This window comes from Caenorhabditis elegans, chromosome III, assembly GCF_000002985.6.
Source record: "Caenorhabditis elegans chromosome III".
NCBI lineage: Eukaryota > Metazoa > Nematoda > Chromadorea > Rhabditida > Rhabditidae > Caenorhabditis > Caenorhabditis elegans.
The window spans coordinates 1,194,330-1,207,935 of record NC_003281.10 but is presented as its reverse complement, the minus strand read 5'-3'; the positions used below and the strand labels follow the sequence as shown (position 1 = coordinate 1,207,935).

Genomic DNA, 13,606 nt, shown 5'->3' with positions numbered 1-13,606 from the left:
GTTGAAAAAAGACGTAAAATTTTATGAGAACTGCGTTTTAAACCCCTTTTCTTGTAAAAAACCGGAAAATTTCGTTGAAAAATCGATTTTTGCGGCAAATTTCTTAAAAAATCGAAAAAATGCTTCAAATCTTCAATTTTCGCCCGCGAAAATCGTCGAAATATCAGAAAAAATGCAATAAATTCGAATTTTTAACACAAAAAGCGCTAAAAATTCAAAAATTTCATCGAAAAATTGATTTTTGCGGCAAATTTCTCCAAAAATCAAAAAATGCCTCAAATTTCCAATTTTTGCCCTCAAACCTTGGAATATCGCAAAAATAAGCATTTTTTCGAATTTTCCACAAAAAAACCGCTAAAAATCCAAAAATTTGGCCAAAAAATCGATTTTGGGGCCAAATTTTTTCAAACTTCGAAAAATGCCTTAAATTTTAAGTTTTTGCCAGCGAAAATCGTCGAAATATTGAAAAAATTCGCGTAAATTCAAAATTTTCACATGAAAACCACTGAAATTTCAAAAATTTTGTCGAAAAATCGATTTTTCTCTCAAAATCCTCATTTTTTCGCGAAAATCTTTTTAAAAACCTAAAAAAAATTATTTTTTTTATTTTCGAAAAATCAATTTTATTCCAATTCACAGACCAAAAAGATTCTACAGAGAGATAAATAATAAAAAATCAATTTAAAAAAATCGATAATTAGCAGGTGAAAACGTGTGGGCGGCTCGGTGTAGATAGAGAAATCTGAAAAAAATCAATAATTTTTCCCGAAAAATCGATAATTTTGGGTCGATGATAGTCAACTAACTGATCAACACACACTGACAAAATTTCATAGATCGGCGAACAAGATTCCGGGGATACAGAAACCTGAAAAGGGGGCGGGGCCGAGCGAAAATTGGGCTTAAAACGGCCTATTTTCAGGCCCAAAAAATCTGAAAATCTGTAATTAGAGGGGCGGTCCACTCACCTGCGAATCGCTGAAGGAAACGTACTTTTGGTGGGGAGCTAACAAGAGAAGATTGTGCAAAAATTTGGAGAATTTTGGGTCCCGGCACGACGGCGGCGGCGGCGGTCTAGTGGCGCTGAAAATTATCGATTTTCGAAGAGAAATTTCGGGAATTTATCGATTTTCTGGTATAAAATGTGGAAATTTATTGATTTTTTACAGGAAAAATGTGAAAATTGTTAATTTTCCAGCCAAAAATCGAGATTTTTTCCCGAAAAATTTGAAAATTATTGAGATTTTAGTGAAAAAGCCGAAAAACATCGATTTTCGAAGAGAAATTTTGGGTTTTTTATCGATTTTTTACAGGAAAAATTAGAAAGTCAGTGATTTTTTAGTTAAAAATTAGAAAATTATCGATTTTTCAGTTAGAAAAGCCAAAAATTTTCGATTTTTACAAAGTCTTGTTCGAAATTTATCGATTTTCCAGTGAAAAATCAAAAGATTATCGCTTTTTCTAAAAAAATCCCCAAAATTTATCGATTTCCACTTGAAAATCGGTATTTTATCGATTTTTCAGGGAAAAAAGCAAAAAATATCGATTTTTGCAGGTAAATCTTCAAAATTATGCAATTTTCAGTCAAATTCCATGGTTTTCATAAATTTTAACTGAAAATTCTGGTTTTGCGGTCATTTTTCGCGAATTTTCAGTTAGGCTCCATGTTTTTCATGAATTTTGGCTGAAAATTCTGAATTTCCGGTTACTTTTCGCGAATTTTCAAATCAAATTCCATTTTTTGGCTCAAAATTCTAATTTTTATGTCATTTTTCGCTGATTTTCAGCCAAATTCCACTTTTTTCATGAATTTTGGCCGAAAATTCTGATTTTCAGCCAAAATCCCGTGAATTTACGGAATTTTGACCGATAATTCTGATTTTTGGGTAAATTTCAGCGAATTTTCAGCCAAATTCTGTGTTTTGGCTGAAAATTCTAATTTTTCGGTCATTTTTTGGCGATTTTTCAGCCAAATTTCATGGTTTTCATGAATTTTGGCTGAAAATTCTGATTTTTAGGTCATTTTTCGCGAATTTTCAGTCAAATTCCATTTTTGGCCGAAAATTCTGAATTTTCAGGTTATTTTTCGCGGATTTCCAGCCAAATTCCGTGTTTTTGGATGAAAATTCCGGTTTTCCGGGTAATTTTTCACGAATTTTCAGTCAGTTTTCAGGAGAAAACCGTACTTTTCGCTCTCTATCGGATCTTTCCGATCTTTCTGATCTTTCTGATCTCTCCGATCGATGCCGATCATCTCTCCGGTGCTCTTTGTGCTCTCTGTGCTCTCTGTGCTCTCCACGATGATCCCGGTGCCGATGATCTCTATGATCCCGGCTGCTCCGATGACTGTGATGGTGCTGCTCCGTAGATCGTTTCCGATCCGCGCCTCGATCCGTAGATCGGCTTCTCGAACGTTTTCGCTTCATCTCAGCCTTCTGCTGACTCGTCTGCATTTCCAGTTCGATTGTTTTAATTGTATCGGAGATTTGTTGGTAGGCAATGTGCAATTTTCCGGTTAAATGATCGTCGACACGCTGTGGAGCATCGTTTTGGAGCATGAAACAGCCGCAGATTTGACACACTTGCATTTGCCGGTTTCCTGGAAGATTTTTGAGTGAAAATAGTGGAAAAATGGGCTGAAAATCGTATTTTTCGAGTGAATTTAGTGGAAAAGTGTTCTAAAAATAGGCCTAAAATGACAATTTTGAGTAGAAAATTAGCTTAAAATGGTTAAAAATCGTATTTTTCGAGTGATTTTAGTGGAAAAATGGTTAAAAATCGTGTTTTTGAGTAGTTTTAGTGGAAAATTAGCTTAAAATAGATTAAAATCCGTATTTTTCAATGATATTAGTGGAAAAATAGTTAAAAATCGTATTTTTGAGTAATTTTACGAGAAAAATTAGCTTAAAATGGGTTAAAATCCGTATTTTTTAGTGAAAATAGTGGAAAAATGGGCTTAAAATCGTATTTTTCGAGTGATTTTAGTGGGAAATTGAGCTGAAAACTACAAATTTTAGTACATTTATTGGAAAAAAGAGCTTAAAAGCGTATTTTTGAGTGGATTTAGTGTGAAAATAGTTTTAAAGAAGGGAATTTTGAGTTATTTTAAGTTACAAATGGGCCTAAAATGTCAATTTTGAGTAGTTTTAGAGGAAAATTAGCTTAAAATGGGTTAAAATCCGTATTTTTTAGTGATATTAGTGGAAAAATGGTTAAAAATCGTATTTTTGAGTCATTTTGGTGTGAAAATAGCTTTAAAGATGGGAATTTTGAGTTAATTTAAGTTAAAAATGGACCGAAAATGTCAATTCTGAGCAGTTTTAGTGGAAAATTAGCTTAAAATGGGTTAAAATCCGTATTTTTAAGTTATATTAGAGGAAAAATGGTTAAAAATCGTATTTTTGAGTAATTTTACGAGAAAAATGAGTTTAAAATTGTAATTTTCAGCATTTTTAAGGGGAAAGTAGCCTGAAAATCGTATTTTTGTGGGATTTTTAGAGTAAAATATGCAGAAAATCGCATTTTTATGTGATTTTATTGGAAAAATGAGCTTAAAATTGCATTTTTTGTGTGAAATGTGTTGAAAACTGAAATTTTCGAGCGGTTAGCCGGTGATTTTAGTAGAAAAATAGTTTTTTTTTTGTGATTTTAATGGAAAGATGGGTTTAAACTATAATTTTCAGTTTTTTAATGAAATTTTTTGAGATTTTATTGGTAAAATGACCTGATAATCGTATTTTTGTCGAGAAATTGGCTAAAAAGTAGAATTTTTTGAAAATTAGGGTGAATTTAGTGGAAAATTGGCTGAAAATCGTCTTTTTATGTGATTTTTAGGGTAAAATGTGCTGAAAATCGCATTTTTAAAGGGAAAAATGGGGTTAAAATGTATTTTTGAGTGATTTTACTAGAAAAAATGAGTTTAAAATTGTAATTTTCAGCATTTTTCAAGGATAAATAGCCTGAAAATCGCATTTTTGAGGGATTTTATTGTGAAAATAGTCTAAAAATGGGAATTTCAGTGGAAAAACGGGTTAAAAATCGCTAAATTTCGTTGAAATGCACCTAAAATTCATAAAAATTCAAAAAATCAGGTAATTTCACTGAAAATTATCTGCAAATGTCTCAAAATTTGCAAAAAATAGCCTAAAAATCCTGAAAATTCGTCGAAAAATCAGTTTTTCCAGCGAAAATTGTAATTTTTAACTGAAAATTTCGATTTTCAGCACCTGCAGTGACATTTTCCTCCATATTTATGGCTCTTTCCTTCTCCGATTTCAATTTTTCCGCTTCCTGAGTGAGCTCTTCGACTTCCACCTTTGCCTTGTCCGCACGATCAACTGAAATTCGTTTTTTAGCGGGAAATTTGAATTTTTTAGGTGGAAAATGAGTTTTTTCGCGAATTTTTGGGCTTTTCCTGAAAATTTTGAATTTTTCTCAGTTTTTCAGATGAAAATGGGCATTTTCAGCAGTTTTCCAGCATAATTTGTGGATTTTTGGGCGAAAATCAGCCGAAAAGTGTATATTTCCACTTAAAAATGCAGATTTTTGACCATTTTTGTGGGTTTTTCTTAAAAATTAGAGTTTTCAGCTTTTTTGCGATTTTTTTTGTTGATGATTCTAGGGCGAAAATTGACACAAAGTTGATTTTTTGGGGTTAAAAATCGGTTTTTCGAACTCTTTTAGGTGAAAAATGGGGATTTTCGGCTAAATTTCAGGGTTTTCCCGAATTTTTTAACAGAAATCTCGTTTTTTTCCAAATTTTCAGGTGTTTTTCTGGATTTCCTCCGTACCAGCGGTCTGCGCTGCGTCCACATTTCCTTTTTCTCCCTCCAACGCGGCTTCATCCATCAAATCCTCCATTTTTTTCGTCAATTGCTCCCGGCGCTGCTCAATTTCCAGAATTTTCTGCCCAAACGTCTCCTCGGCACTTTTCGACTCGCCCTGAGTCACGGCGAGCCGATCTTCGTGCTTCTGAATCTTCCGGCGAACATCTTCATGAATTCGGCGAATCCGCTCCAGGAATCGCTTCTCAAATCCCATTCGCCACTTTTTATCCGAGTTTTTATACGAATTTTTGAGATTTTCGTCGTGTGTCGTCTGAAAATCGATAAAATTTCGGGTTTTTTTCGCGGAAAAACCAAGAAAATCAAAAAATCCTACATATTTGCAGAATCCCAAGTCATTTTTCGTATTCCTAAATATATCGTGCGTACAGAAGCCAACAAGGAAGTCGGTGCACACATTTGGGTCGTCGTAGCGAATTTCTCTGCGCTATAAATTCAAAAAATTAGAAATTTGGGGCAAAATTGGGTAAACCTCGCCGGGATTCGCGTCTCTCTGCGATCCCATGAGCTCATTGAGCATTTGTGCCATGTAATCCGTCATTTTCTGGAAAAATCCAAGGTTTTCCTGGTCAAAATGGTGATTTTAGCGATAAAAAATTGAATTTTTTGAATTTTCAGCAAAATTTATCCCTAAAAATCGCCAAATTTCCCCGAAAATCGCCAAAAAAATTATCAAAAAAAAAAAATCCATAAAAGTACGCAAACACCGCGCGGTCCGCAAACACCGAACCCTACGCGCATGTTGCAAGTGCGCTCCATCGCAACGTCATGATTTTTTATTTGTTTTTATTTTCGCCGGAATTTTCATCATTTTTCTTGATTTTCTGCGGAATTTTTCGGTTTTTTTCGGGTTTTTGGGTGAAAATTCGTGTTTTTCAGGGTTTTTCGCTATATTTAACGCCTAAATTCATCGATTTCACCCGGGAAATTCGGGTGAAAGCCTAGAAATCGTGAAAAACCGGGAAATTTCGCGAAAATTCGATTTTCCACCGGGTTTTCCCGGGTTTCGCGTATTTTCTAGTGAAATTTAGTTGATTAAACCGTTTTTTAACGAATTTCCACGCTAAAAATCCCAATTTTCAGTTCAAAAAAATGCTTGGACGGGCGCTCGTCCGCTCCTTTGTCCAGCCGACGGCTGCGATCACAACTCAACTAGCTGGCGTACATCATCACCAAGAAGCCACCGATATGAAGCGATTTACGGGAGTTACGAGGTCCAACAAGGCAAAAGCCAACAGAAATACGCACGTCAACGAGAAATTGTTCAGAAGGGTGAATAATTTGCATTTTTTTGGCGGAAAAAGGCCAAAAATTGACGTTTTCACGCGAAAAAACCCGAATTTTGTTGGAAAAAAAGCGGAAAATGAGAGGAAAATCACGATTTCTACGTGAAAAACCTGGAAAACCCCCGATTTTTTCACGAAAAACCAAAATTTTTGCAGATGCGCGGCCGTAAAACCCTTCTAATCGAGCTTCCCGAGGACTCGGCTCGCGAAAAAGAAGCCGAAATGTCGCCCGGCGAAATGCGTACAGAACTACTGAAACGGGGAATTAATCCGTATAAAGAGGCACAGCCACGTGTGTGGAATGAGGCACAAGTCACGTTTCAGTCGATTTGTGAGTGGAGAAATGGCCGAATTTCACAAAAAATCGCGATTTTTCACTGAAAATCCCGATTTTCAGCAGAAAAATATTGTTTTCTTCATGAAATTGACGGTTTTTACTTAAAAATGCCAAATTTTCACTAAAAATCACAAATTATCGCTGAAAATTGCAAATTTTCATCCAACAATCCAAATTTTCACATGAAAGTAACTGTTTTTCAGCTAAAATCTCCTAAATTTCACTGAAAAGTAGCAGTTTTTCAGCTAAATGCTCGATTTTTCACTTAAAAACACCTATATTTTACCTGAAATTCTCAAAATTTCACAGAAAAACCTCAAATTTTCCCTCAACTTACCAATTTTTACCTGAAAATCTCAATTTTTCACTTGAAAGGGAACATTTTCGAAAAAATTACAGATTTCTCTAGATTTTCAGCCATTTTTTGTTTCAGATTTTGCCTAAAAACCTATTTTTCGTATATTTTTGCTAAAAAATTGGCCAAAATTCAGAATTTTTCGAATTTTTGCCTAAAAAATTGGCCAAAATTCAGAATTTTTGACTTTTTGCCTAAAAAATTGGCCAAAATTCAGAATTTTCCGATTTTTAGTTAAAAAATTGGTAAAAAGCCAAATTTTCTGATTTTTTACCCAAAAAATTGGCCAAAATTCAAATTTTTTTGATTTTTTGCCTAAAAAATTGGCCAAAATCCAAATTTTTTTGATTTTTTGCCTAAAAAAATTGGCCAAAATCCAAATTTTTTGACTTTTTGCCTAAAAAAATTGGCCAAAATTCAAATTTTTTGATTTTTGTCTAAAAAATTGGCCAAAATCCAAATTTTTTTGATTTTTTGCCTAAAAAATTGGCCAAAATTCAGAATTTTTGATTTTTTGCCCAAAAAATTGGCCAAAATTCAATTTTTGGCTATTTTTTCACCTAAAAATCTCAAATTTTCACTTAAAAGCTTTAAATTTTCCCTAAAAATTCCAATTTTTCACCTAAAAACCTCAATTTTCAGACGGAATCGCCGATCCCTATGTCCCACCAGAAAATCCTGGCTCATTTACCGACGTTAATAACAAATTCGACGAGGTTAAGCAGCGAATTCAACACAAATTCTACAATTGGCGTATGGGAACGAATCGAATTCGCAAGAAGCAGGGATTCGAGAAATTTGATATTAAAACGTTTTGCGCAAAAGCCGAAGATATCTATGTACAGGCTCACCGAGCATTGGAACAGAGGGATAAGACGGCAATGTATAAATATATTACCGAATACGCGTTTGCGGTACGGTTTTTGGATTGAAATTCGTGAAAATTTGAGGAAAATGGCGCAAAATTGAAGAAATTTGGATAAAAATGAAGAAAATAGACGAAAAAACTGAAAATTTGGTGAAAATACGAGAAAAATGACGCAAAATTGAGGAATTTTGGAAAAAAATCAAGAAATTACGCGAGAAACTGAAAATTAAATGAAAATCCGAGCAAAATTACGAAAAAATTGAGAAAATTTTTGGCGTAAAGATTGGGAATTTTGGAGAAAAATGAAGAAAATTCGCGAAAACACTGATATTTCATTTAAATCAGTGAAAATTACCGAAAAAAACGGATTATTAACGCGAAATTGCAGAAATTTACCGAAAAATCGATTAAAAAAAAAATCATCGAAAACTGACGAAAATTGAGAAAATGACCCGAAATTACTCGGAATCGCTTTTAAAAATTGAGATTTTCACGCAAAAATTGACGGAAAACCGGGTTTTTTGTGAAAATGGTGGGAAATTTCTCGAAAAATCGGCAAAATTGCCGGAAATCCATGAAAAAATGAGATTTTCGCACCAAAAAAACGGGGAAAAGGGCATTTTTCCCACCAAAAATTCCAAAAATTATTCAAAAAGCCCGAAAAATCGGCAAAAATCGTGCGATTTTTATGAAAAATTGCCGAAAAATGAGTTTTTCACCCCAAAACCCAGAATTCGGAGCAAATTTCGCTAAAATTCTCCAATTTTTAGCCGAAAAATCCCAATTTTTTGCCGAAAAAATCATTAAAAACCCAATTTTTACCCAAAATTCTCCATTTTTAGCTCAAATTTTCCCACCTTTCCCCCAAAATTCCCCCTAAAACCCCGATTTTTTTGCAGAAAATGTGGCCCGACGTTGAAAATGGCTCCGTTCGTTTCGAGCTCATTTCAGTGTTGGAACCGTCTCGAGTCGTTGCCGTTCGATGTTTCGATAATCCGCCGAAATCTGGAAATGATATTGCACAGATTACTGTACGAATGCATACACGACAGAAGCTTGCAGTTTATGATCGATTTGGAGGGCTTTTATTGGGTAAAAATTGAATTTCAGACGGAAAATTCGAAAAATTGATAATTCCCGTACTTTTTTGGTTTTTCCGTCGATTTTTCCTATAAAAATCGACAATTTCCAGGTTTTTCGCGATTTTTCCCCAAAAAATCGACAATTTCCCCCATTTGCCCTGGTTTTCTACGATTATTCCTCAAAAAATCCATTTTTCACAAAATTTTTACATGAAATCGCTAAAAACTGCAATTTTCCGTGACTTGTGTGCTTCTACTCGGTTTTTTGGCTTAAAAACTGTATTTTTTGCATTTTCAGCCTCAAATTTGCTGAAAATGTGAATAAATACCGTATTTCTGCCAACAATTTGACAATAGAGCACATTTGTCACTCGGAGATGCGGAAGCTATGCCCAAATTTTCATTTTTCCCGGAAAACTTTCTATTTTCACAGATTTTCAACACGAAATTCAAATTTTTCATCACTTTTAACACCCGAAACTCGGTTTTCAGCCAATTTGGGCTAAATGCCGTAAAGTTCGGTGCCGAGTACGCAAGCCTTGGTGTTTGCGTACTTTTGGGGCTACCGTAACCCTCGAAATTCGAAAATAGGCTTAAAGGCTCGGAAAAATGGATAATTAGGGTCAAATTGGACGGAGAATCCGAATTTTAGCTTAATTTTCATGCGAAAATTTGAATTACCCGCAAAATGTCACCCCTGTGACTGCTATTCAGCGAATTTTTGCGTAAATTGCGTGAAATTTGGTGTTTGCGTCCTTCCAAAGCTACCGTAACCCTCGAATTCAAATTTTGAGTGAGATTTTCAAAAAATTAGGTTTTTTCAATGAGAAAATCAAATTTTGTGTTGGAAAACCTTGAAAGATCGGAAAATAGCCAAAAATTTGAAATTTTGGCTCAAAAATGTGGAAAAATGCTAATTTAGAGGGAAAAACGGCAAAAATTCAAACAAAAACCCAAATTTTCTGATTTTCTGTGGAAAAAGTGCGGAAATTAGCGTTTTTGAGCACAAAAATCGATATTTTCGATGTGAAACTCAACATTTCCCATTTTTTGATTCGAAACTTTGAATTCTTGGCTAAAAACATGCAAATTTTCGAATATTTGAGTGAAAAATTCAATTTTCAGCTGAAATTTTGGATTTGACGTGGAAAAATCATGCTTTTAGACGGAAATTCCAGATTTCTAGCTAAAAAAAGCAATTTTTCGAGCACATTTTGCATTTTCCAGTCAAAATTTAAGAATTTTCGGGTAAAAAATGCGGAAAAATCCGATTTTCACCGAATTTTCCAAGCTTTTCCACCCAAAACTGCTCAAAAATGCAAAAATTTTGGAATCTTCGCTCAATAACGCGGAAAATTCGAAAATATCCAAAATTTTTTGAATTTTTGGGTAAAAAATGCGGAAAATTTTGATTTTCACCGAATTTTCCAAGCTTTTCCACCCAAAAATGCTCCAAATCTGCAGGCTCCGAGGACGAGGAGAAAGATGTCGTCGAATACGTAGTTTTTGAGAATCATATTGCCGTAGTCGACGGAGAATGGAGGCTTCACGGTAAAATCTATCCGAAATGGATTGACGCGAAACAGGGAATGGTCGGTACACAGATGCTCAGCGCGGAGCAAGTCGAAAAGCAGCACGCTGAGGCAAAAGCTCTTCCGTTGAGAACTACTGAGAAGTTGGAGGAGGCGAAGAAGGAGAAGGAGCAGCAGGAGATTTGATGCACCATGTCGTTTTTTTTCGTTGTAGATTTATAGTAGTTTTTACACTGTTTTTGTTGGGAAAATCGTGAAAATTTGGAGTTTTTGAGCTAAAAATGAGCATTTTTGGGTTAAAAATGACCAATTTTCGATGTAAAATTCAATTTTGGAGCTAAAAATGAGCATTTTTGAGGCAAAATTGAGCTTTTTCGTCCTAAAAATAAGAATTTTGGCCTAAAATTGAGTATTTTTGACCTAAAAATGGCCAATTTTCGATATAAAATTCAATTTTTGACTTAAAAATGAGCATTTTTGAGCCAAAATTGAGTATTTTTTGACTTAAAATTTAGTAATTTTCAGTTAAAAATGTGTATTTTTAAACTGAAAATGAGCGTTTTTGACTTAAAACTGGCCATTTTTATGTGAAACTGAATTTTTCACCTTTTGAAAATTGAAAATCCCGAAAATTTCGCAATTTTTGACCTCAAATTTCGATTATTTTTGGCTTTAAATTCAATTTTCGAATATTTTATTAAAAATTCTGAATTTTTAGCCGAAATTTTCGAATTTTCGAGCTAAAATTTGGATTTCTAGCTGAAAAGTTGGAATTTCAATGGAAAATTCGAATTTTAAAACTAAATTTCCAGTTTTCTAGCTTAAAAATCAATTTTTGGAGCAAATTTTGCATTTTTCAAGTCAAAAACGCGCATTTTTCGAGTTTTGACGTTAAAATGTAAATTTTCGGCTTTAAAAATGGCAAATTTGCTCCAAAAATTGATTTTCAAGCTAGAAACCTGGAAATTTAGTTTAAAATTTTGAATTTTCTATTGAAATGCCAATTTTTCAGCTAGAAATTCAATTTTTGGCTCAAAAATTTGAATTTTCACTCAAATTTTCAATTCTTAACGTAAAATTTTAGTTTTTTATTCAAAAATCCATTTTTTTTTTGCCTAAAAATTTGGATTTTTCACGATTTTCCCTGCAAAAATGGTGTTTTATAGGATTTTTCTTTGTTATTTTATTGTTTTTATTTTTTTTATTTTCAAATTGTTTGTTTCAACGCAAAAATTATTCAGAAAAACTGTATTTTTTGTTCATTTTTCTATTTTTAACCGGTTTTTTGCCATTTCTACCTTTTTTATCCGATTTTTCAGCCTTTTAAGCCTATTTTCAGCCTATTTCCAGTCGAAATGTCATCTACCGCCGCCAAAAAAGACGTGAAAAGCTCGGCTGTTCCAGTCACTGCTGTCGTTGAGAAGAAGGAATTCGAGGAGGAAGAATTTGAGGAATTTCCGGTTCAGGTAGAGGAAAATGGCGAAAAAATTGTGAAAATTGACGGATTTTAAGCCGAAAAATCGGAATTTTTGGCTATTTTTAGCCAAAACATCGAAAAAAAAATTGGGAAAAATAAGAAAAATTTCGAAATTTCCCTTAAAAACCAAAAAAAAAAATCAATTTTTCACTGAAAAATACGCTATTTAAAAAAAATCGGTAAATTTGAAAATTTTGCAAATTTTCGGCCAAAAAAAAATCAGAAATTTTGATTTTTTGCGAACTTTTTGCCGAAAAATCGGAAAATTCAAAATTTGGCCAATTTTTTAACTAAAAAATCGGAATAATCGACTTTTAACCAATTTTTTGTCCAAAAAATTAGAAAATTGGAATTTTGGCCAATTTTTGGCCGAGTAATCGGAAAAATTGAATTTTTACCAATTTTTAAGGCAAAAAATCGTAAAAAAATTGATTTTTATCAAATTTTTTGTCCAAAAATTTTGAATTTGGCCCATTTTTTTAGTCAAAAAATTAGAAAATTTAAATTTTTACCAATTTTTTGACGGAAAAATCGGAACAGTTGAATTTTGATCAAATTTTTTGGCCAAAAAAAATGGCTGAAAATCCAAAAAAAAAAGTATAAAAATTTTCAGAATTTCCTCAAAAAAAATCGAAAAAAAAAATCCTATTTTCTCTGACAAACTCAGCGATTTTTTTTTAATTTTTTGTCTGAAAATTCCAAAAAATCGATAATTTCCTGTAAAAATTCGGGAAAATAGGTTTTTAGGCGAAATTAAAGTACCGAAATTTGGAATTTTGATGCAAATTTCAGAAAAATCGATATTTTTCCTTAAAAACTCGAATTTTCACTGAAAAATCCGCTATTTTATCCATTTTTTGTCGGAGAAATTCAAAAAATTCGAATTTTGGCTAAAAAATCCAATTTCTGACCAAAAAAGTCCAAAATTTTGAATTTTTATCTATTTTTAGCGGAAAAATGGCTGTCAAGAGAAAATGGAAGTCAAGAAAAATTGCAAAATATCAACAAAAAAATTACCAAACATTTCATAAAGTCTGGAATGTTTTCAAATTTTATTCAAAAAAAAATTCGAATTTTCCAAAAAATGTGAAATTTTTAATTTTGGGCAAAAAATCGAAAAATTTGGATTTTGACAAATTATTTGGTGAAAAATTCGGCAAATTCGAATTTTGACCAAATTTTTAGCCAAAAAATCGGAAAATTACAATTTTTACGAAAAAAATGGCTGAAAATCCAAAAAAAAAGTATAAAAATTTTCAGAATTTCCTCAAACAAAATATTTTTTAAAATTGAATTTTCTCTGAAAAATTCAAAAAAAAATCGATTTTTCTAAAAAAAAAATTTTGCAGGAATGGGCTGAGCGTGCCGAAGGAGAAGAGGATGATGTGAACGTTTGGGAGGATAATTGGGATGATGAGACTCATGAAAGCGAATTTTCGAAGCAATTGAAGGAGGAACTCCGCAAATCTGGACACCAAGTCGCCTAAATTTCCGATTTTTCGCCCATTTTTTTTTTGCTCTAAAAATTTCCGATTTTTCCCATTTTCTCCCGTTTTTCCCCAGTTTCGCCGTAAAAAATGCTCATTTTTGAGCATTTTTCCCCAATTTTTTGCGATTTTTTTCCTAATTTATTCTCCATCACAATTTTCCGCCGCTTTTCCTCATTTTTTACCCCTTTTTTTGTGAAAATTTTGGATTTTATCCATATTTCCTCCCTTCTGAAATGTAAAATGAACTCAATTTTTGCGGAAAAAATTATTTAAAATTTTTTTTTTTTGCGAAAAAGAGGTTCTCATCCATTTTTCATGTTTTTGAGTCCGAAAAA

At 33.0% G+C, this 13,606-nt stretch overlaps 3 protein-coding genes across 4 annotated transcripts; 2 read left to right on the top strand and 1 right to left on the bottom strand.

Annotated features, from left to right (window-relative positions):
• Nucleotides 1-596: 596 nt before the first annotated feature.
• Nucleotides 597-5,390, bottom strand: Y119D3B.12. Of its 2 annotated transcripts, NM_001444167.1 has the most exons (7): nucleotides 5,317-5,388; nucleotides 5,161-5,271; nucleotides 4,791-5,097; nucleotides 4,227-4,337; nucleotides 2,187-2,599; nucleotides 969-1,083; nucleotides 611-742 (listed from the first exon to the last, which is right to left on the bottom strand). In NM_001444167.1, exons 1-6 carry the CDS (start codon nucleotides 5,383-5,385, stop codon nucleotides 1,075-1,077), a joined length of 1,020 nt encoding a protein of 339 aa, NP_001431073.1. In that variant the 5' UTR covers nucleotides 5,386-5,388; the 3' UTR covers nucleotides 611-742; nucleotides 969-1,074. The 2 variants fall into 2 exon arrangements, with proteins under 2 accessions (NP_001380071.1, NP_001431073.1); NM_001393275.1 differs by lacking the exon at nucleotides 2,187-2,599 and having other exon boundaries at nucleotides 597-742; nucleotides 994-1,083; nucleotides 5,317-5,390.
• A 537-nt stretch (nucleotides 5,391-5,927) lies between these two features.
• On the top strand, nucleotides 5,928-11,547 carry mrpl-45 (Large ribosomal subunit protein mL45). The gene is made up of 5 exons (NM_064946.8): nucleotides 5,928-6,116; nucleotides 6,287-6,461; nucleotides 7,465-7,736; nucleotides 8,590-8,782; nucleotides 10,237-11,547. Exons 1-5 carry the CDS (start codon nucleotides 5,937-5,939, stop codon nucleotides 10,488-10,490), a joined length of 1,074 nt encoding a protein of 357 aa, NP_497347.3. The 5' UTR covers nucleotides 5,928-5,936; the 3' UTR covers nucleotides 10,491-11,547.
• A 96-nt stretch (nucleotides 11,548-11,643) lies between these two features.
• On the top strand, nucleotides 11,644-13,550 carry dss-1 (putative 26S proteasome complex subunit dss-1). The gene is made up of 2 exons (NM_001384022.2): nucleotides 11,644-11,770; nucleotides 13,131-13,550. The coding sequence occupies exons 1-2, from the start codon at nucleotides 11,660-11,662 to the stop codon at nucleotides 13,266-13,268; spliced, it is 249 nt and encodes an 82-aa protein (NP_001370842.1). The 5' UTR covers nucleotides 11,644-11,659; the 3' UTR covers nucleotides 13,269-13,550.
• The last annotated feature ends 56 nt before the right edge of the window (nucleotides 13,551-13,606 follow it).

Bases quoted from the DNA above. Each gene is read 5' to 3' on its own strand.
- mrpl-45 (NM_064946.8), top strand. From the start codon at position 5,937: ATGCTTGGACGGGCGCTCGTCCGCTCCTTTGTCCAGCCGACGGCTGCG. The intron at 6,462-7,464 runs GTGAGTGGAGAA...CTCAATTTTCAG, and splicing joins AGTCACGTTTCAGTCGATTT to ACGGAATCGCCGATCCCTAT. The intron at 7,737-8,589 runs GTACGGTTTTTG...ATTTTTTTGCAG, and splicing joins TTACCGAATACGCGTTTGCG to AAAATGTGGCCCGACGTTGA.
- dss-1 (NM_001384022.2), top strand. From the start codon at position 11,660: ATGTCATCTACCGCCGCCAAAAAAGACGTGAAAAGCTCGGCTGTTCCA. The intron at 11,771-13,130 runs GTAGAGGAAAAT...AAAATTTTGCAG, and splicing joins TTGAGGAATTTCCGGTTCAG to GAATGGGCTGAGCGTGCCGA.
- Y119D3B.12 (NM_001444167.1), bottom strand. From the start codon at position 5,385: ATGACGGATTACATGGCACAAATGCTCAATGAGCTCATGGGATCGCAG. The intron at 5,272-5,316 runs GTTTACCCAATT...TTGAATTTATAG, and splicing joins GAGACGCGAATCCCGGCGAG to CGCAGAGAAATTCGCTACGA. The intron at 4,338-4,790 runs GTACGGAGGAAA...AACGAATTTCAG, and splicing joins GGACGCAGCGCAGACCGCTG to TTGATCGTGCGGACAAGGCA.